The sequence below is a fragment of the Acanthopagrus latus genome, chromosome 20 (genome assembly GCF_904848185.1).
Source record: "Acanthopagrus latus isolate v.2019 chromosome 20, fAcaLat1.1, whole genome shotgun sequence".
NCBI classification, from domain to species: domain Eukaryota; kingdom Metazoa; phylum Chordata; class Actinopteri; order Spariformes; family Sparidae; genus Acanthopagrus; species Acanthopagrus latus.
In genome coordinates, this window is record NC_051058.1 from 24,383,164 (window position 1) to 24,407,108 (window position 23,945).

The following is a 23,945-nucleotide window of genomic DNA, read 5'->3' on the forward strand; positions in this document are numbered from 1 at the left end:
CATCTTTGGCACCTCAGTGGTGGAACAAACTCCCGACCAATCACTCTCCATCTTCCACAAAAAAACTCAAGACTCATCTGTTCAGACTTCACCTCACCCCCGCATAGCATGACTCCCAACCTATTTTAATTACTATACGTTTTACAGTGATGTCGTGGTTTCTCTCTTGTGACAAATGTACTTATTGTAAGTCGCTTTGGAGAAAAGCATCTGCTAAATCCCCTCAATGTAAATGTAAATCTTTATGCTGGATCTGCTTGGCTCTGCGTGAACAAACAAAAAATGAGTTTGCTGAGAATAAGCCTCATGGAAATGATATTTTCAAAAATCTTCATTGTATAAACAAACAGACCACAGAAAATACACTTGGCATATGATATTCCTCATACTTGCAGCTGTAGTGAAGTTAGCTAGCTGCACGTTGTGTCCTGTTCTTTTGGTCATTATTTTAAGTATTTTTTAACACCACAAGAAGATGCACAGTGGCCAGGTGGCAATCCAATATTTATGCTTATTTCTCCTGGTTGCATTTAGGGTTGCTTGAAATATGACTGCAGTGACAGGCTGGGGTGACTGCGAGTCATCAGTAAACTGTAACTAGTTCATTGGGCCACTCAGCCATCTTTCACATCATTGTTTCTGTTATATTCACTGAAAGTTTTACAACATGTCTTCACAGTATTATTGTGAACAATGTTGCACAGTAAGACAGACAGACAGACAGACAGACAGGCAGACAGACAGACAGGCAAGCAGGCAGTTCTTACTGTGTCTGTAGTCAGTTAGCAGAGTGAATCTGGAAGTTAACTGTGAGGAGAAGAATGCAGGAGGAGCTTCCTTTATCACCTGAAAAAAGAGAGGAGACCATTTTTAAAGTGAGTTAAATGGAAAGAGAGACAAACAGACTGACAGACTCACCTGAACAGGTAAGACAGGCCACCTGTCAATGCAGAGCTGAGTGGCAGAGACAGGCCCAAATACACACTGCTGTAAGAGTGACAAATACTTTATTAGTCTCACTTTTACACATGCACATACACACACGTAGACACACGCACGCACACACACACACACACACACACACACACACACACACACACACACACACACACACACACACACACACACACACAGTATAATGTGTAATGTACCTGTTTGGGTGCAGACAGTCTTCTATTTAGTCTCATAATTGGTTGTAACCAGGTTCCTCCGCGCTGCTGTTTGGTCAAAAGAAGAGGCCACACCTCCTTTACTCTCTGTATTTGAAGTCCAGCCCACTCCACATAAGCTCCACCTACTGGATGACATCATAATTTTAATCATTTGACTGTTTTCTGTTTGTATTTCATCTCTCAAGTTACATTTTATTCTCTTTTCACTCTGATTTCGAAAAGCTTCATGTTTAAACAATGGAACAGCTGACAGCTTAAGCCAGACAGGAAACATTTATCAGTAAACTGTTAATCAAGCTGAAGGTTTTCTGGTTGAATATAAGTTAAACAAAAATGTTGCTTTGATTGTACATGGAATAATCCTGCAGTAATGTTGCTGTTGTTACTGACTTTAACCACCAGAGGACTTCTTGATTCACAGAAGAGGAGAGGAGGAAAGAAAAAGACAATACTGGCTGTCCAAAATCACCTTCTCATTCATGTTCCCTGGTCACTAGAGTCCAACATGGAGGACTGTACATGGAGCTCATCAGCAGAGAGAAAAACGCACTTTCGGACACTTGGCCACTGTTAATAATGACACTGCTGTCGCACAGTTGAAACATGAAATTGTGGAGATCAGCTCCCTCTCTGCAACATCCACGTATTTGTCCGCAGCACAATGCATGATGGTAAATATTGCTTGGTTAGTGACCATCTGTTGTACACTTTTCGCGATGCATTGTGGGATACTTTGAGTCAGTGTATAGGGTATAAAAATTTCCACTAGACATTTGGACAGCAAAATGGCGAAGTCACTTGGTAGTCAGTAGTGAGGGATGTCAGACACAGCCACAGTGTTTGTTACATCTCCTTCTCCTTCTTCTCCTTCGCTTTCTTCTTCTCCTTCTCTTTATCCTTCTTCTCCGTCTTCTTCTCCTTTGTCTTCTTTTTCTTCTCCTTCTTCTTGTTCCTCTCCCTTTTCTCTCCTTTTTCTCTTCATCCCTCCCTTTCTTCCTCTCCTTCTTCTTCTCTTTCTCTCTCTTCTTCTCTTTCTCTGTCTTCTGCTCCTTCTCTCTTTTTTATTGTTCTTTCCCCGTATTTCTCTCCTTTTTTGTCTTCTCTCAGCTGCTCTTCCTTTCCTCCCCTGACACATTTAATCAGTGTCACATTAAAATGCAACACACACCACAGGCAGTGTGTGTGTGTGTGTGTGTGTGTGTGTGTGTGTGTGTGTGTGTGTGTGTGTGTGTGCGCGTGTGTGTGTATCTGCAGCATCTGCAGTTATGACTGAAACAATTTAACCCTTCATGTTCTTCCTCTCCAACAAAATAAAAGCCTATCTGGTTGATTATTCTCACACAAACGACAACGAGATGAGATGGTATGGTTAGCATGCTAACAACAGCAGTTCGTCACTGTCCATCACAAGAAGAACCAATAGAAGCTTGAGTTCTGATTATTGATGGAACACTGAGTATTCATGACGGTATGTTGAGTGACTGAACACATGAGTTCAGAGGGTAACCCTGATCTCATGTAAAAGAAGCTACCTGTGTAACATCATTGTGATTAACTAAAACAATTGGCTATCAAGCTAACATGTTAGCATGGAAGATTTATCTAGCTTCTGTAACAGCTTTAGCAATATAGGGTACACAGGTGGCCTGTCCAACTGTTCATATTTAATAAGACTGGATGATCTACGACCAACACTTTACTGGAATGTTTTCTATGATCTGTCTGATGATTTGATTTATAGTTTGCAGTTGGGATGTGAGGAGACTCAACAAATAAACAAAAAATGCACACACACACAACACCTGACAGCAAAGGATTAACAAGAACACCATTACTGTGACAACCAGTGACATTTTAACAAGACGACTAAACGGCATCATGGGAGAAGAAGAAAACTCTTTTCATCCTCTATCGCTCTCTTTTTCTCCTGGTGAGTTAAAGTCTCTATCGCTCTCTTTCTGTCGGGATATAAAAGGACAATTCATCTGCATCTGAATGCTTGTGTGTGTGTGTGAACATCAACAAAGCTGCTTCATGCACACACACACACATTCACTCACTCACTCACACACACGCAGCAGTAGGTAGCTCAGTTTCGTTTGAAGTGTCTCGATCTAATTTTCTGACTTCCTCTTTTCATCCCTCCTCCTCTAATCCATTTATTTATTTATTTCTCTACCTTTCCTTTATTATCCCAGCCTCCATCCTCACCCCGCCTCCTGGTTTACATTAGACCGACCAATCACAGGGTAGAAAAGCAGGTCCAGGGTTGCCATGGAAACACAGCTGTCACCATCAGCACCAACTAGTCACCATAGGGATGAGACACTTTAATAACCTGTTGCTTGGCATCAATTTGATCACATGACTGTCAGCCAATCAGAAATCAGTAAATATTTGGTCAGCTGAAAGCCGTGAAACCCCCCTGGTTGTCCTCACAGCAGCACTCGGATCAAAACAAACAAACACAACAGCTGTGTCTGAAATCACCCACTCATTCTCTCCTCCCTAGTCACTACATAGGGAGTCCAACATATTGGACTATACAGGAGCTCATCGGCATAAGAAAAAAAACTCACTTTAAGATGTTCTGGCGCTGTTCATGACATCACTGCTGTTGCGCAGTTGAAACTTGAATTGAAACCTCCATGCGTTCGTCTGCAGCACAATGCATGATGGTTATTATTGCTTGGTTAGTGACCATTGTTTGTAGCCACCTTATTCCTGACTTTGTGAGTTTACCCATGGTTCATAGCGGTATTTGGTTATGCTCTTCCAGTTAAACTGGCTGACCTCGTTGTTTATGCGAATGTAGCTGTCATGCTTGCTCTAAAAACCGGCTGGTAACACAAAGAAAGTGACAGAATGGATAAAAATCGGAGGTGGATACACAGTGCAGGTGTTTTAATAAGTTGTGACGACAGTTCTCACAGTACCTCACCCGTCAGTTCTCACGGAGTGGGCAGATGACATAAGGCATTAGCGTTAGCTACATTGACAGGTAATTATCTTATATTTTCTGAAGGTGTTGACGGAGATGGAAAATTATGCAGTTACAAAAGCAAAGAAGCATACAACTACCTGCACAGTAACAAAATAGGGAAAGTACTGTTAAAGAAGGCAGCTGTAACGTTAGCGCCCAGCCACAGCGTGGATAATGCTGAAGGAAAGTGGAGTTGTGGAGACAGGCGGCTGCTTGGACATTGTCGGGTTAGGGAAGTCATGCAGTCATGCAGCAGCTATTCTGTTGAGGATATTCATAAACCCATATTTTTATTTTAGCGTCAAAGCCGTGAGCGACGCTAGTCTCCGTTCCTCCTTCCTCAGCATGGTGTTTAGGGTGCAGGGCACGGACATGTTTGTCTAAGTTGTTGATGTACTACATGAGACGTTTCTGAAAAAAAGTTCAATTTTCATGAATTGTTGTGGCATTCAACAACGGCACATGTTGTACCTGAGCTCATTTTAAAAACAATTTAGCACTTATGACCTAATGCTAGTTGTTTAGGGATAGCTTGGCAGCAGCGGTCCGTCATGCCATTGCAAGGCAACTGGAAACAGAAAACCGCCAGGGGAAGTAGTTATCTGTCATGGCAGCCCCCATAGGCTTCTGAGGAAACAGGTGGATAGTACTTTCTGCATTGTGGGATAATTTGAGTGCACTATATAGGGTATAATATTTCCCACTAGACATTTGGACAGCACTACAAAAGGGTGTAGTCACTACGTAGTGCACTATGCACTAACCCTAACCCACAATGAACTGTTGTGAATTGTTTAAGGGATAACATTTGGGACGCAAAACCCAGGACACGCTGGAGTGACTATGTCACTCGGCTGGCCTGGGAACGCCTTGGGATCCTCCCGGAGGAGCTAGAGGAAGCGTCCAGGGTGAGGGAAGTCTGGGTGTCCCTGCTTAGGCAGCTGCCCCCGTGACCCAGCCCCGGATAAGTGGAAGAAAATGGATGGATGGATGGATGGAACACAAAACTCCAAAGACTGAACAGAACTGTTAGCCTAGCTTAGCACAGCAAATAGAATCAGGTTGAAAGTGTTAGCATATCTTAGCACAACAACTGGGAGCAGGTTACAAGTGTTAGCCTAGCTAAGTACATTGACTGGGAGCAGCTTGAAAGTGTTAGAACACTAAAACACAAGTTCATTAAAAATTTATTAAAACATGTTTCATCCTGTCATCATCATGACATCATCATGGCAGCATGACATCACAGACACATCCACACACACTGTCAAAAGAGTTGGGATCTTTACACACTGGCCTGATACCATCAGCAAGTAAAAGGACATTATACCTAGTACTGGCACACACACTGTCCACTGGACACCCAAGAGGAAACAGCTGATGAAGCAACCAGAGGAGAAAAGGAGGGTAGGTGAGAAAGAGGAGTGTGGAGGAGTGTTAGTGTGATGGGTTAGGAGGGTAAGCAGGCAGGGAGGTGAAGTTTGTCATCAATCAGTGTTTTTTCCTAAAACTTCACCTCCTTAATTATTAATAAGCCAAAATACTGCATATGTGTATGTTTGTGTACATGTGGAAGAATATGTGTGTGTGTGAGAATGTGTGTGAGTCTAATCAGTGATATCCAGTCTCGTCTTGTTATAATGAGAAAACCTGCTGTGAAATTATGCACAAAATTAATGTGTGTGTGTGTGTGTGTGTGTGTGTTAATGTTGATTGCTAAATCTATTTTGCAACAGAAAGTCGGTCAAAAAAATCTGTGAGAGAAATGTTGTCCTGAAACTAACAAAGAGAGAATAATACAGAGAGGAGGAGGAAAGAAGACAGAGGAGAGAGGAGAGAGGAGGAGGAGAGGAGAGAAGAGAGAGGAGGAAGAGGATTATTTCATGATCTGCACCGAGCAATGAAACTGGTCTTTTCAGTCGATCTTGTTTCTTTCAGAATGTTCATCTCACAGCTCAGTGATGAAGTCCCAGAATACGAACTATAACTGAATACTTCAAACAACTGCTGTTCCTGTTGGGTCCTGAATCTTTTGTAGAACTTGGATGGAAGACCAACCAGGAGACCAACGCCTCATCAGAGGACATGTTGAACTCGGCTGTCCTTCAGGGTCACTGTACAAGTATAAAGCTCTCCTCCTCACCACCTAACCATCACACCCAGGTGAGCTGGTTGTGCTCTCTGACTTGAATAAAAGGTGTTGTAACACTTAAAATAAAGTATGTGTGAGATCTGAGCTCTAATTAAAGAACTGTTTTGCTTTTTCATGTAAAAACCTCCTGTTATATGTCAAAAAGCAACACACAGCAAGAAGCAAAACAAAATACAACCCAGGGTGAGGCGCCGTCCACAAAACTGTGCTGAGGTTGTAATAAAATGTTTGATGAGTCACTTTACTAAATCAATAATCATGATCAATATGATTATGATCATAAAATGATATAAGAGCCAAAAACAAACTGTCTTCATGTTGAGGTTTTGTAGTAGTTGAATGTTTTGATTCTCGTTCAGAACTGAACATGATTAAAACAAGCAGCTGTACCTTTTCCCACATATAGTAATCATGTTTTTCTTGTATTTATCTTAATATTAATTAATCTATTAATTAACCTCAGCAGGAAAAAGCTCCAGATGAACATAAGAAAAATTTCAAAATGATTTGTTTTTTGGATTTGATAGTTGACAGCGTGTTCAGGACTGAGATGTAACAGTCCCAATTATATCTAATGTTGTGATATTTGTTATTAATGAAATCAAATAAAACGTTTTTAAGTGAAGGAATACCTCTCTCTCTCTCTCTCTCTCTCTCTCTCTCTCTCTCTCTCACACACTCACACACACACACACACACACACACACACACACACACACACACACACACACACACACACACACACACACACACACACACACACACACTCCTGTGGCCAATTATCTCAATTTCAGCATCCTCAATCAATCAGCCACTTATCAATATAGACTGAGCACAGATTGTGTGAGTGTGTGTGTGTGTGTGTGTGAGAGAGAGAGAGAGAGAGAGAGAGAGAGAGAGAGAGAGAGGGAGAGAACACACAAACTTGTAAAGATGAACGATGAGCTGCCCTCCTGAAAACACCCAATTATACCCTGGAGAAATGTGTGTGTGTGTGTGTGTGTGTGTGTGTGTGTGTGTTTGTGTGTGCACAATAAAGCTCTGGTCTCAGTTTATAGAGACACTTTATCAAACAGTCTGAACACAACAGAGATCAGCAGGTTTACTGAGACACTGTGTGTGTGTGTGTGTGTGTGTGTGTGTGTGTGTGTGTGGGGGGGGGGGGGGGGGGGGTGTACAAAAGGACCTTAGTGTTCTTCTTCACTTGATATAAACACACCACATGGCCAACAGTCAGCTGACACCACTGTTTCAGGTCTCCAGACAAACATTCAAAATTTCACATGGTTCTGAAAGAGTTCAATGATTTCTCACATTCTGTCAAACCACATCTGCTTTCATCAGTTCAGCATGCTTTTATTGTGAAGAGGCAACACTTCAAGTGTTTGAGGTCAGAATCAGAGCTGGTTCACAAACACACGGCAATGGGGACCCATTTGATGAGCTTGGAGGAACCTGATTGGCTTCATGGAGTCCTGACCTCAGCCCCACTGCATGCCTGTGGGAGGAGTCAGAAAACTGATCCAGGCCTTCTGTCCAACATCAGTCTGGACCTTGTGCATTCAGCCAGAAACATCTTACAATAATGATTAGTAGAGACGCTCAGGTTACAGGATTTGACGTCAAACCAGGTCATATAGTGTATAAAGACACATATAGATAGAAATGCTTAAACCAGAGAGCAAGTCAGTGGGCTTGAGGAGTTGGAAGGTGACCCCATCAGTCACTGACTGACTCGCCACTCAGGTGAGTAGTATGGGGGTGGGCAAGAGATAGATCAAGAGTATATATACTGATCAGTTTAATACCTGGATTACAAACCAGAGTTCACGAAGTTTGCACTGTGAAGGAATTCCTGAGGTTGTTCCTGAAGAAGGTTCAGAAACTTGGATTTATAACACTGGACATTTGATAGAGCTCAATGGAAGAGTGAAATGGCTGTAGTGACGATCAATTCTCCTCCATCGAGTTTCAATTAATCTCCAGAACCTTGTTCAGTAACCAGTTCTTCAGAATTAATTTGCAGATTGGTGTCACAGGATCCTTTTTGTTTCAGAAGTGTCAGTAGTTTACTTTTGATTTTTAGATTTTTTTAATTTACCCTAACACTAGATAAACAACTTTAATTTCTATGAGGTCGTCTCTGTGATGCTGTCCTAAAAGCTTATGTTTCAGTCCGGTCATCTTGTTTTGTCGATTGGCTTGATTTGATCACAGACATTTGAATTGCATTTTTAATCACAAGATGTCATTGTACTTTGAACTTTCATCTATGAAAAGTTCCACATTATTTAACTCAAGTTCTGCGGACAACACCCAACTGTTCCTCTCTTTTCCTTCATCCTCCTCCAACATCCACATTGTGATGCTTATCTCTGAATGTCTGGAGACATCTCTGCATGGACAGCTGCTTATCACCTCAAACTCAACCTCAGTAAAACTGAACTCTTCATCTCTGGGAAAGACTGCCCTCATATGGACCTGTCAGTCACTGTCGAGGATGTCACGGTATTGCCATCGTCAACTGCGAGGAACCTGGGTGTATTCCTCGAGGATAGACTGTCCTCCCCTAACACTCCCCTAACCCAACATCACTGCTGTGGCCTGATCCTGCAGTTTTCCCCCCTACAACGTCTGCAGGATCTGGTTCTTCCTCACAAAGATTGTAGCGCAACTCCTGGTCCAAGCGCTGGTCATCTCCTGCCTGGACTACTGCAACTCCCTCTTGGTTTGACTCCCAGCCTCTGCGATTAAACATACCCAGAATGCTGCAGCACGCCTTGTTTACAATCTTGGGACCCATGTGATCTGGTGTGACCACCATTTGCGTCACATCTCCTTTGAATAGAGTTGATCGGGTAGTTGATTGTGGCCTGTGGAATGTTGGTCCACTCCTCTTCAATTGCTGTGTGAAGTTGCTGGATATTGGCAGGAACTGGAACATGCTGTTGTATACATATCGTATACATGTTGTATCCAGAGCATCCCAAACCTGCTGAATTGGTGACATGTCTGGAGAGTATGCTGGGTTTCTTTGCAACATGGGGCCGTGCATTATCATGCTGCAACATGAGGTGATGGTCGTAGATGGACGGCACAACGATGGCCCTCAGGATCTCGTCACGGTATCTCTGTGCATTCAAAATGCCATCAATAAAATGCACCTGTGTTTGTTGTCTATAACATATGCCTGCTCGTACCATAACCACACCACCACCATGGGCCACTCGATCCACAACGTTGACATCAGCAAACCGCTCACCCACATGACGCCACACTCGCTGTCTGCCATCTGCCCTGAACAGTGAAAACCAGGATTCATCTGTGAAGAGAACACCTCTTCCATGTGCCAGATGCCATCGAATGTGAGCATTTACCCACTCAAGTAAGTTACGACGACAAACTGCAGCCAGGACCCACTAACACAGATTTAGACAGATTTGTGAAAAATATTTGAGAGAAATGGATCTTTTGTATATAAGTATGTATATAAGAAAAGTTTTAGATCTTTGAGTTTAGCTCATGAAAAATGGGAGCAATAACCAACAGTGTTGCATTTATGTTTTTGTTCGGTGTAACTCCTTGCTTGAGCAAATGGACCACTCATATAAAGATATCGCTTTCCACTCAGTGGTAAGGTGGCTAAGATGCAGAAAAGTTTTGTTGCAGTTTGTCAGCTCCTTTGGTGCCATAAAGGCGTTCCTGACTGAAAAATGAAAAGACTATCCAGAACTCAAGGACAAGAAGTGAGCTGTGAACCTTATGTTTCTCACAGATAATACTGGACACCTTAAAGAGCTCAATCTCCAACTGCAAAGTGCAGGGCAATCTGTGTTGGTATGACACACAGGCGACTGTTAATGGAAAGCTGGCAGCTTTTTCAAGCGAAAATGCCACCTCTACCTTCTGCTACTTAAGCCAATTAAGAAAGTCCACACAACACAGCATCAGCACAGCTGTAATTTGTAAGTATATCAGCAGGCTTAACTAGGAGTTTACAACACGGTTTCGGGAATTTCATAAGTATGGACCCATGTTCTCTTTATTGATCAAACCCCATAGCTTTGATGGACATCAACTGGATTTGTTGCTGATGGACTTACTGGACATCACTGACCCTCTCCTGGACCCCCTGCAGTTTGCCTACAGAGCCAACAGGTCTGTGGACGATGCTGTCAACCTGGCCCTCCACTATATCCTCCAGCACCTGGACTCTACAGGAACTTACGCCAGGATCCTGTTTGTGGATTTCAGCTCTGCTTTCGACACCATCATCCCAGCTCTGCTACAGGAGAAGCTCTCCCAGCTGAACGTGCCTGACTCCACCTGCAGGTGGATTACTGATTTCCTGTCTGACAGGAAACAGTGTGTAAAGCTGGGAAAACACATCTCCGATGCACAGACTATCAGTACCGGATCCCCCCAGGGCTGTGTTCTTTCTCCTCTGCTCTTATCCCTGTACACCAACAGCTGCACCTCCAGTCACCAGTCCGTCAAGCTCCTGAAGTTTGCGGACGACACCACCCTCATTGGACTCATCTCTGATGGTGACAAGTCCGCCTACAGGTGGGAGGTTGACCACCTGGTGACCTGGTGCAACCAGAACAGCCTAGAGCTCAATGCTCTAAAGACAGAGGAGATGGTTGTGGACTACAGGAAGAACTCAGCCTCACCTGCCCCCATCACCCTCTGTGACTCCACTATTGACACTGTGGAGTCTTTCCGTTTCCTGGGAACAATCATCTCCCAGGACCTCAAGTGGGAGCTGAACATTAGCTCCCTCATCAAGAAAGCACAGCAGAGGATGTACTTCCTGCGGCAGCTGCAGAAATTCAGTCTGCCAAAGACAGTGATGGTGCACTTCTACACAGCCATCATTGAGTCCATCCTCACCTCCTCCATCACCATCTGGTACGCTGCTGCCACCGCCAAGGACAAGGGCAGGCTGCAGCATGTCATTCGGTCAGCAGAGAAGGTGATTGGCTGCAACCTCCCGTCTCTTCAGGACCTGTACACCTCCAGGACCCTGAGGCGTGCAGGAAAGATTGTTGCTGATCCCTCCCATCCCGGTCACAAACTCTTTGAGACACTCCCCTCTGGCAGGAGGCTGCGGTCCATCAGGACCAAAACCTCACGCCACAAGAACAGTTTCTTCCCGTCTGCTGTCAGCCTTATCAACAAGGCCTGAATCCCCCCTGACACTCCTCACACTCCACCTCTACCACTGACTCTACTGTCACACTGACAGCACCATAACTCTATGCGTTACATTAATGCTCAGCTTGAACTACCTATTCATTTGCGCATTTTCACTTGCACATTATTTCTTGTAACTGTTCACTGCCAGCTGGTCTGCTCCTTTTACCAAAAAAACAGATTGTGTATATATATTTATATTATATAGTTATATTTTCTACTTTTTAAAATAGTTATATTGTTAATCTGTTATATTTTCTATTTTTTTTAAATAGTTTATATTGTTAATTTGTTATATTTTCACTTAATAGTCATTTGATGCATGCACCAACATCACCACAACAAATTCCTCGTATGTGTAAAATCGTACTTGGTAATAAAGCTTTTTCTGATTCTGATTCTTTTTCTGATTCTGATACACAGGACATGATAATGCAGCTGAGTGAGCTGAAGAGCTCAAAACTGTGGGTGACAAAGTTTGCATAGCTATGGAAATGGCTGGAAAACCACAGCAGGGCATGATCATTGAATATGTTCAACCTGCTGGAGATCTCTCCCAGAGAAGGTTAGCCATCTCAGGAACATTGCCTTGGCTTTGCCGACTGTCTTCAGATCAACATATCTCTGGGAGCAGATATTTTTGCACATGAAAACCATGCTCAGCCCTCCCATGCGTTTTGACAACTGACCACATCAAAGCTTGTGTGCAACTTATAGTGACCCCAAGATAATGGAGCTCAGCAGGGACAGGGATCAAATTGACTGGTTGGCATCTGTTTGTTTGTAGCACACATGCCTTTGCATAATGGAACACCTTGTCCCAGTCCCTATTTTGGCAGATGTGGATGCTTTCAAAAAGGTAGCAGCATTCTTGTACAGAGCTCATATTTCTTAAAATGCAATTTAAGTTTATTGCTGATGAACCCGATTGTGGTGTTAGGGTTAATATATACTTAAAATGTCCCTAGTATGGGCAAAAAATGTTTTTTTTGTTAATACATGCTGACGATATATGGATGGAGTAAAAACAGTGGACATTTAAATTTTAATGAGGCATCATTATTAAACTTAATGTTAAATGTTATATTTATTGGCACACTGATTAATAAGAAAATTCTTAAATGGCACTTCATATCAAAAAGGTTGCTGACTCCTGGGGTCTAGGGGTTGATTGTTTTTTAATCGATGAATTCTCATTGTGAAATAAGAAATCAGTCAATTGATCGAGTCACACTGAAACAGATTCATTGAGAGGATATCTTTTTGATTCATTTGAACTCTGATTCTGTTTTCTGAACCGTTCTTTTCTGGACATTCTGCTCCCCACTGCTGCTTTTCATTTGGTTTGTGTTCATGTTAGTGTTAGTCGGTTTGTTTTCAATAATGTCACACTAAGCTGCAGATTTGTCTCGCTACTGCGGGAAACCAAAGCAGATGCTGCTGCTGAAGTGCCACAACAGCATGAAATTAAGTAGAGCTGGATTTTAATTGGCACAGATGAAAAATAAACAAGAGAGCTGAAGAGCAGATGAACAATAGAAGCCTGAGGAAGAGATAAAGTCTGTCTCACACACACAACAAGATGCTCAGAGAACAATGTCAGAGACAGCCCTAATGCAGCTGGAACAACACACGTCCCATACGAAATCTGCATCTATAGACTATAAGTTCCATGACAAAATCTGCATAAAGACTATAAGTCCCGCACTGAACCCGCATCAAGACTTATGTCCCATACTGAATCACCCTCAAGACTAAAACTGTCATACTGAACCAGCATCAAGACTATAAGTCTCATGACGAAATCTGCATCAAGACTATAAGTCCCATAATGAACCTGCATCAAGACTATAAGTCCCATAATGAACCTGCATCAAGACTATAATTCCTATCAAGAACAACAAGGCTATTAGCATTCTACAGATGCACTGGTTAGATTAATATAATGTGCAAGAAATCCAATAGCAACCACTAACCAACTCAACCAGTTAACACATAATGCTGACTGTTTCTCCTCCACAGATATTCTGATGTGAAATAAATGCATTCATAGAAAAGATTCAGTCAACCCATCAAGCTCGTCATCCTTGTCTTCATATTTCAATAATGAACATGTCCTCCCTGCCTTGTTTAAAATCACTAAGCACAGATGCGTTTCAAGTTGCAGCACCACTGTTAACTCCTTAGTCTAATGTCTAACAGAACTAGAACAAGAATAAATTACAGAACAAGCACAAGAACCAGAACCTGGTATAAATCCAGACACAACAGACAGGATCACTGTCAGCAAAAATAAAATTAGGCACATCAGAAATATTTTATTTCCTTTTATCGATTTTAATTTTGTTGATTTTATGTTGTGCCACATAAGAAACTAAATGTATTTATTTATTCTTAATCTAATTTATTCTTAATTAATTCATATCCTTAATACTGTATTGATCTGTAGTTGACCCACAATCTGTAATTGTTCCAAATGACTCACCTGTTGGAAAGGAGGAAGTGCGTTGAGGTAGGTGGAGAGGAGATACAGAGTTGAGGTGCAGTGGTAGGGAGGAAAAAGAGGATGAAGATGAGAGGGAAGAGGAGAAGTCTTCTGGCTTGCTGTCTCTGGTCTTTGTGACTCTTCTAACACGACCTGGAGACAGAAGAACATGTTAGTCTGGCTTAACACTAGTGCCTTGCTCAATGAGACTAACTTTTGGAAAAGCTCAGATTATCAATAAATGATTTCTTATCTAATTTGTGCTCTCCACAGGATAAACAACTAATTGACCGAATGCATAACATTTCCTGTATCATCAGGACAAACTGCACATCTTATGGTCATGATCATGAATGTGTTGGCAAATCATTCTGCCTCCATGTTTGCGATCCTTTTCTGAAATGCTCACCTACATCTATTGACAGCAGGAGCATCATATTAATAATAGAATATCTGCGCAATGATGTTTTATACTTTCCAGACTCATAATGATTCAATAATGATTCAAGATCACAGAAAATATAACAATGTTTACATTATATTTACTAAAATAAACATCAGGAGTCTGAGATGTCGACTGCAGTATAAAACACAATACAGTATGTTTCTGAGAGAAAAGGCAACGTAGTAACATAGAATGGATCCATTGTTGATCCGCACTGAATCATTTTTCAGGTTATCTGAGTTTCATGAGCAGTGTGTGTTTAGTTGCTGCTTTTTTCCTTTGACCTAATTGACTGAAATTGCATGTGCATTTGTTTTGGCTTTGGCTTTAGTGCAAGATGTGATGTTGTAAATTTCACCCCCAAACACACACACACACACACACACACACAGTCCAATGAAAGCAGGCTGCCAGTCAGGGAGCTCAGCTTCTGAACGCCCACACGTGTTTACGTGTCTTCCCAACTACTGCCAAGAACATCAGTGCAGCTGCAATACACACACACACACACACACACACACACACACACACACACACACACACACACACACACACACAGCTCCAAGTGTGATGCCTCTGGTTTAACACACTGAGATGTTCTAACACCAATAAAAGATTCAGTGGAGGTGAAATTATTGTCTTCATATTAAAATGGGACATTTTTTAGGATATCACAGCTTATTTTTTGTCATTTTACAACACAATAAAATCTTCGTTGTAGTCCATGTTGCATGTTATCGTGATGCAGTGTGGATGAATTGAGCAGCCTGATGAATGAACCGGCTCTGTAGTTTGGTGGTATGGCAACAGATACTACAAAACATACTGTGGCTGGAGTGGGAGTATGCTCTGTGGATTGTACCAGTGATGTTCATGGTGGAATTAATCAACTTCTGTAGAGCCTTGAACTTGAAACACACACAATGGTGGGCCATGATGAACCATGCCAGTTTGTGATGTTTCCAGTCCAGATGCTTTCTGTTTGTCATTTCTTTTGCTGTGATGTTAAAACCATGTTATACAGAATTTGATTGTTTTCATAACCAGATGAAGGAATTGAATGTAGTAGAAATGTGCTTTCATTGAAGAAAGAACCTCTTTTTTGTGATTTTCAGTCAAAGTTCAGCACACTTGTGTTTCACAGATCATTTCCTCCATAACTGTGGTGAAAGTCTGTGACAAATCAGTCCTGACAAACTGTAGAGTGAAGATTTTCTGCCAGAAATCATCTACAACACGAACACACCCACGTTCACCAAAATAAAAGCAAATTTAATCCACATTTGTTGGCTTCAAGACTGACTGTATCTGAATGTGTCTCAAACAAATTCACAGAGAGGCTTTAGAGGGAAAACAGCGAAATCCAAAATGTCTGTGAGAAATCAAAGACACTATGTGCCGTTTCTGCTTTTAATATGAAAAATTTGCCTTTTCAATCTGGGAGACACATGGACAAGCTGGAAGTCTGACAGTCCACTCCAGTCTAGTTTACTACAATCTATACTGGTCTAGTCCAGTCAAGTGTAGTCTAGTCAAAAGACAACCTGGCAGATAAGAATGCAGCACCTTAAACATATTTGGCCTTCAGAGGTTGCTGGTTCAATTCCTGTTGAGCTGCAGCAGTATAAACACAGCTGACTGACTGCTTACAAGAAGTGCTGCCTTTCAGGTGACTGCATGAACTGCAGACACAGCCCTGTCTATGTGGGTGCGCTTCAAAAAATGACCAGCACAGATCATAAAATCTGATCACACCTACTGCTTCACAGGTGACCTGCACTCTATTAATCTGGTGAGTCCTCAATCAGAACGTTGCACAGTTAAGTCGAGCTACGGTCATCGTTCAATTAGGCCATTTAGTTGGACTGTTGCCATTGTCTCAGTATACAAGACTAAAACTCCAACACTATAGGTGGTGATATGCAACATTTCAGCTAGTTGCTACTGGACCTTCATCCATGTAGTGATTGTGATACATCACAGACACCTTCTGAGTAAAAATGTACTTGCCAAACATGGAGGAAGGAGCTAACAGAGGAAGCTTGGCGCCGATTGTATAGGAAACAAAGTGATGATTCCAGCCAATCAAAGGGCTCCACCTCCTCAGTCAGGTGATCTCTTACCTGAGAACTGAGAGGGAGACAACAGCAGGCAGGTCGGGGGTGTGTGCCCTCCTGACCTCTGGATGATCTGATTTGTCAGGAGGAGGGGTTTGTCTCTTCTTTGGAACACACCCACTTCCTCTGGTGAGATCCAGCTTTCAGCTAGCTGCAAACATTACTAGATATTAGCATTGTGCTGCATATGTGTGTGTTTGTGTGTTTGTATGTGCGTCTACCTTTGGGAGAGGATGAGGAGGATGAAGAGGTGAGGAGCTATAGAACGGAGGGAGGAGGGGAATGACTTCAGCAGCTGGACGTTCCCACTGAAACACCAAGAACAAGTCTACATTGGACAGACAGACTTGCTGTGTCTCAATTCAGGGTCTGCATCCTTCAAAGGACGCTGCCTTTGTGATCTTCAAAGGCGAGTCCTTCGGAGAGACAATTTTGACCTCGTCAACTGTTGTTAAATGGGATTGGTCTAGCCTTTGGAGCATTTCCTGGATACTTTACTATCTCTACTGCCCAGGCTCGCAAAAGTGACGATCTACACCACGCAATGTCGCCATTATCTCTCTTTCTTCTTTTTCGGACATGCAAAGAATCTTGGGATGTGTGAGGCCAAGAAGGACAGTAGTGGTGCATTCTCCAAAAAAAGGGAAAAGGAGGATGCGTTTGTGGGCTGCATTTGGAAGAGCCTTTGAATTGGGACAGCCTTTGCATGGCGTTGTGACGTAATTGGCCTTCAAACGCTCCTCCGAATGATGCAGACCCTGAATTGAGACACAGCAACTGTCTGACTTCTTTCAGTTGGTCCAATCACAGCCCATCTGTGTCCCTGACCTGAGTTTTTTGAACTTCAGACTGTAAAGAAAAAAGCTGTTGAAGCAGAAATGATTATGCTCTCTGAACATCATCTTCATATTTATAAAACAAGGCAAAGGACTGTTGGTCCTGTGAGTGTCATTATTAGTGTAAAAATTAAAACAGTTCATATGTGGAAACGTCTGAAAATATCTTAATGTGAGACAAACAGATGTGCAAAACTAACAGGATGAGTTTAGAATATTCTGCTGTCAAGGCTTCAGATCAGTTTATCTCTTCAAAGTGTGTGAGGAGTTTCATGTCGCCTGATTTCACTCACTTTTCTTTGTTCAACACAAACTTTAATCAGACAGTCTGCTGAGAAGATGTTACATTCTGCCACTGGAGTTTATGTAGAAAGAATTAAAGAAGAGCAGCAAGAGATAATTAACACGCCACCAATAATTAACACACAATTATTCACTTTGCCCTCAGGGATCATTAAAGTTTCATCTTATCTCCAGACAGCAGAGGAGGCTAAACTCATTCAAAGACACTTCAGATCAGACTGAAGGAACAACCAGAGGACTGACACACAGAATAAAACTGTTCCCTGCAAACGTGAGTTTCACAGATTTTAGCAGAGGAAACGAGTGAAGCAGGGATGTGATGACTGATACAGTCAGTTGTCTCTAAATTTGATTTTATATATGTTATCACATAAACAGAAGAGATGAAGACATGAAACGTGCTGTCTTCAGATTTGCATGTGTAATTTTTCAGAATGATTGAATAATTAATCCGGATTTGTGGTGTACTCACAGTGTCTGTGCTGTGCAGTGGGCGAGCTCTGCTCACCTGTCTCCAATCAGCTCAACACCTCCTGCAGCAAATGAACTCTTCAGTGGGTTATTGTCTCCATTGTGGTCGTTTTATCAGACTTGTCTCTCAGATCAGATGTGAAAGATCTGAGAGTTTGCTTTGTTACTTGTTTGCGATCAGATCAGATTGTTGGGTCCAGACATCACCATCCTATCCATTGAGGTTGCTTTGGTTACCATGTAGGCGTCAGTAAGTTTGTACAGTGGTGACACAGCTTCAACACTCTGCTCAGTCACAGCATCAGGAGAACAGACTGTGACATTTCCTCTGAGGAACCAACTGATGTTTATCTGCGGAGTCAGCAGATTTCTGGATAGCAGATATCCTCTTCTAACTGTAACCCACTCATTGATAATGGTCTGATTAGCAACTTAGTAAGTAAGTGTAGTAAGTGAATGGATGTCAGCTGATATGGTATGGGTTACATTTCAACCACAGTGTTCTGCCACTTCCACTGTGAACAGCTGCTCACCTGAAACCTGAGCCGACTCAATGTGATTAGTCAAAACTACTCAAAGTGCAAATTGAAAGCAGATTTGAGTTTGAAGTGAATTCTCTGTAGACTGATGGATAACTGATGGACTGTGTGTGTTACCTGTACCAGGTGTGTGTGTGTGTTACCTGGATCAGGTGTGTATGTTCAGGTATCCACACAGCTGGAGGGTAGAAGACCAGTGGAGGTGTGGCCTGGTATGTTGCAGCTGACCAGCTTGCCAACCAGAGCCAGTGGGGGGCGGGGTCGTTGCTGACAGACAACCATGGTGTTGCGTTGGTTACCATGCCAACTGGTGGACCTTTAAACCTTGAGACTGGCAACATCATGATGAAAACGCCACCTGAAAGACAGATGGACCAATCACGAGTGATAATTAGGGGTTAACAGGCTCAAATACCCAAAATGCACTGCTTCAGATCAAATAGTGAGAATACACTTCACAGACAAACCAGACAATCCAGCAGCTGAGTGGGTCAAAAACATCTAAACTCAGAATGAATTTAGAGTTACAGCAGAGATCATAGTCACATAAAGAAATGATTATGATAAAAAACCTGCAGATTTTAGGAAATTAGAAAATAAGTCTATTAAAAATACAGTTTGAAATGGACTAAGATATGGGCTCAAACAAAGAAAATATCTTTGTGTAACCGTGCTAGATTACTGCAATTTAAGATTGTGCATCATTTACAAATCTCTCCTAACAAAAGGCATAAAATGAACTCTCAACTCTCACCTGCATGTTTAAAATGTAAAATCTCAGTGGGCACCTATACGCATTGTATCTGGTCTTGTCCTACAATTCAAGCATACTGGATGGATGTTTTGCAAGATCTGGAAAATATATTTGGTGTTGTGCTACACATGGACCCTCTTTCCTTAATTCTGGGCTACCCCAGTCAAGATACTACTGTGGACTGCAAGGAAGAACATCTTTTTGTCCTGGATAAGTGACAAACCCCCCACTAAATCAAACTGGCACAAGATCGTTCTGGAATGTTTTCCCCTTGAGTACCTGACATGTCTGCTTCACTCTTCAGTGGGACAGTTTATGAACATTTGGACTCCATATCTTCACTTCTCCGGCTCTACAGTGGCTTCGGTGCTTTCAGGTGTTGTCCTTGGCTAGCCTTTGGCTCTTTTCCCACGTTTTGCTCTTAACAGTGAGCAGCCTGGTCATTTTGAAATTGTCGGAATTTTTTCTTTTTTTTCTTTTACAGGGAGGGGTGGTGGGATGGACTGTCTCCTATTCATTGTGCTGGTCGGGTGTATGTGAAATGTAAATGTGTATAGACTGTCCAGTCCAATGTTGTACTGAGCCTTGTTGTTGTTGTTTTGTTAAAATGTTAAAATCTCAATAAATATATTTGAGAAAAAAAAATACAGTTTGAGCAGAACTCAGTGATCAGAGAAAAAATGTCTGTCAGATTAACATCTGATCATTATGTTACTGCAGAAAAGAAAAAAAACTAAACTAAAAAAGAAAAAACCCTTAAAACAGCTCAATGACTAGCTTCTGGAAATACAAACATATCAATATTAATACTACATCACTACTTCATCAATACTTCATGCTCTAAATCATCAATATGCAATCAAACACCACCACATAAATTCTGCATCAGTAATTAAGGCAAAATCAATACATTATAAAAAGTTGCATCACTACCAACACCTCCTTGATGAAAAACACATTGATACTTCATCAGTACTTGAAATTGATCCGGCTGCTGTTGCAGAGCAACTTTTTAAACTCCTTCAATTCGATTATGACTCTAAATCATTATTAATATCAGTTATTACATTTATTGTAATTATTATGGTTATTTATTATAATGATTGTCATTATTGAAAAAGGGTTATCACAAACACATTCAACCAGTTACAGATAAACAAAAACAAAGTAAAACAAGTGGAACGTTGGCTGGTGACATTCACAGTGAGTGAGGTCAGAACAGGGCCAGATCCAACTAATGATTACCATGAGATAATGTACTAAGGACACTGAGTACTTGTGTAATAATTGATTAAAGACTACTGAGTTCTTGTGTAATAATTGATTAAATACTACTGAGTACTTTTGTAATAATATCTGTGTACACATGATGTTCTGTATTTTCTAGAATAAAAAAATAATATGTTTGTTGAGATGTTAAAAGGGTTTTGCAGAATCTGACTCAGCTGTTCAGTTGAAGCGTTAGCGTGAGGACGCTCAGTATTCAGAACATTTACAGCTTTAAACAAATTTAAAATATGAACTATAATGAAGTGGAAGCTCTGAAGCCTGCAAAGCCACAAACAACATACAAATCAACATGACTGAAATATGAACCATCAGAGTCAATCACAGATTCACTGACTGATGTCAGAGATTCATCTGTGAAGTTTTCACAGCTTGTTTAAGAACACGTCAGAGGTTACAAAGTGTCCAGGTGTGAGTCCAGCTGCAGAACTCCCTCTGCTTCACACTGTCAACTAAAGGCACAATCCACCTAAGAACAAGAGCATGATGTCTGCTCATCAGAACAAACAGGGTCATCTCATGTAATCAAGCCATTCATCAATATCTTCAACTAAATAAATCATCTTAAACATTCAGGATGAAATACCAATACTCATGTCACCACTTGTATTTACAGCTGTGAGTATCAGTACTGATGCAGGAGTGTCACGGGTTATTAACGGATAAATTAACGGGTTCACTCCCGGTCCGGTATGTGTCACCTACCGATCTGCGGAGCCTCTCTAGGTTCTGTCCCGGTATGGGGCTCCTCTGACCGGCGGGACTGCCGCCCCTCTCCGGTCCGGTCACGTCCTGAACGTCGCCTCGCTCCCAACTGAGGTTTGCAGATCAGATCATCCTCCCGTCCGGTGGAGATCCAAACACACCCGACTGACAACACTGACGCCCAGATAGCGACAGACAGGAGAGACCGGAGAGTCACGGCAGCGGCGACGACGGCGGCGGTGGAGGTTAAGCGACGTCTGTAGGTAGAGAGGGGAGGGGGGGCGAATCCGTGACCGGAACACGCCTGCCTGTCTCTCTCTTTCGCTCTCCCTCTTTCCGGTGCAAACCGATTAAAGCTCCAGTAAATGGAGCAGCTCTCAGATCAGAGAGACGGCTCCCAGTTCACTGTGTTTGTGCGTGTGTATGTATGTGTTGCACATGTGGATACATGGGTGTATTTGTATAGTAGCACATGTTTTTCATGGATGTGAGAGTCACATCTCCAGACCCAACAACAACAACAATAATAACAAGGACAACATCAATAAGTCATCATTATATCATTTTTATAGCAAAGGGTTAGCAAAGTTAACAATAAAAAGAGTTAAAGTTTAAACAGGATGATTAAACAATTTCCAAGTCTGGGATCATTAAAGTAATTCTTTTCTATTTTATTCATGGTCACACATGATGGCGGTTCAGAGCGCACCTCCAGGGTCAGAGCAGCTGGTGCCTCATCCCAGTGCCAGCAGACGCTGATCATCTGTGATGTCACTTGGTGACTCAGTAGCATTGTGGGTAATGTAGCTTCCAGGTTTTAATCAGGAAGAAGAACCGACTGAGACTGTTTTGCCGTTTCTTCTCAAACTGTCGATGATGAGTCCAATAGTGTTATAGCAGTGTAAAGACAGAGTAAAACCTACATTAACAACAATGCAACACTGAGTGACATCACTGGAGGCAGTTTATCAGAATATATTCTGCTTCCTCTGGCTTGAGAAAAACTTTATAAATCTCTGTTCACATATGTCTGTCTGTCATCAAAACACCCACACCCACAAACACACACCCACATCTCCTTTGTCTCTCATTGTGATGAAGAAAGTGTGTGCGTTTAAAACACTTGTGTTTGTATGAGCTGATATCAGTAATTGTTTCCCTGCTGTAATACACACACACACACACACACACTAATATTGACAGGATGGATTATGTGATAACTCGGCCACCTTTCAGAGGAATTCATAGTTTAGCTCCGCCCATGTAGAATGACTGGACAGCAGAGCTATGAGAAGGAGTGAAGTTACTGATTACAGACGGTTGATTGGAGATTTGTGACACAGATTATTGATGAACACGGCATTATTAAAAACATCAGATTTGTGTTTAATAATTCAATCTTTTGAGATTGTCAGGCTTTGATTTGTAGTTAAAACAGATGGATTCAGCGGGAAGGTGGCTTCAGTACAAACTGAGAATTTACAAAATGAATCTGCGCTAATTCTTAAAGCTTAATGACTGGCAGGACTTCAGAAAATTAATGAATTATTTCCCCTGGTGGCAGCAGAGTGAAGCTTTACCACTAATTCAATTAATTCAAATTACCAGCAGATATCAAAGTACATTTAACACATGTTTTATGTATGACTGCTAATCCCTGGTGGAAGCAAGGGTTTTACATTCATAAAAAAAATCCACTCCAGCTAAAACTCTGAGTGTCTTAAAATCAACTGAATATGAGGCCAAGTCAAAGTCTGGTACAGTGAGTTTTGAGGCATTAATGTGACAATCTCATAATTCTGTGGTGAATTTTTGTGCTTTTTTCTTCTTCTTTCTGTTGCGCTAACATGGGTGCTGAGTGGAGTTTTCCTTTCACTGGAGCTTGTGATTCACATGCACCTGCAGCAGGTTTGCCAGCAGTACCTGCTGATACACCCTGCTCTCCATGTTACCTGCTGCCAGATGATTTTGTCAGTCAGATGTGATATATGACTCCGGCTAACTCGCCATCTGGAATAACAGCTTGTGTTTTGCCCTTCTGTCCAGTGGTCGTCAGCATTCTGGTCTACTAGCAATCCAGCTCTCTCCAGCTCTCCAGCTCTAACCCTCTCAACAGCAACGCAAACAAGTCGGTGCTGCAGTTATTCTGGAATCCTGCTGATGGTGACAACAAGTCCAGAAAGGAAACAATTTGAACAGCTGGTTCTGTTGTGAATCCCTTGATATACACCATCCTGCCTTTTCTAGTATATTTGAGCATGTTATCAATTGTTATAAAAATGTTGTAGATAAGACCAGTAAAGACAAATCTCTACTGAGACTGAATAACATGATTTTCATAATGACCACTTGTGTTAAATCTGTCATCCATTCATCCTTCTCTTAATCCTGACCTAAAGGGGAACGTCTCTGTGATCAAACTGGGCAAAAACGATTGTCCCCTCCATGAGCTTAAAGGGTGACGAGACGAGATGTCTGTCAGAACACAGCTGTTGATGCA

General features: G+C 41.9%; 1 protein-coding gene across 1 annotated transcript in view; it reads right to left on the minus strand.

The window, feature by feature from the left end:
* Positions 1 to 21,819, minus strand: part of LOC119010095 — a 49,022-nt gene extending 27,203 nt beyond the window's left edge. Inside the window, exons 1-8 of the mRNA XM_037081965.1 lie at positions 21,446 to 21,819; positions 18,843 to 19,057; positions 16,772 to 16,858; positions 16,557 to 16,701; positions 13,989 to 14,141; positions 1,152 to 1,297; positions 919 to 987; positions 768 to 846 (exon numbers count right to left, since the gene is read on the minus strand). Coding sequence (XP_036937860.1) covers positions 768 to 846; positions 919 to 987; positions 1,152 to 1,297; positions 13,989 to 14,141; positions 16,557 to 16,701; positions 16,772 to 16,858; positions 18,843 to 19,043 — 880 coding nt within the window. The 5' untranslated portion in view covers positions 19,044 to 19,057; positions 21,446 to 21,819. The remainder of the gene's footprint in view (positions 1 to 767; positions 847 to 918; positions 988 to 1,151; positions 1,298 to 13,988; positions 14,142 to 16,556; positions 16,702 to 16,771; positions 16,859 to 18,842; positions 19,058 to 21,445) is intronic.
* Between the last annotated feature and the right edge of the window lie 2,126 nt (positions 21,820 to 23,945).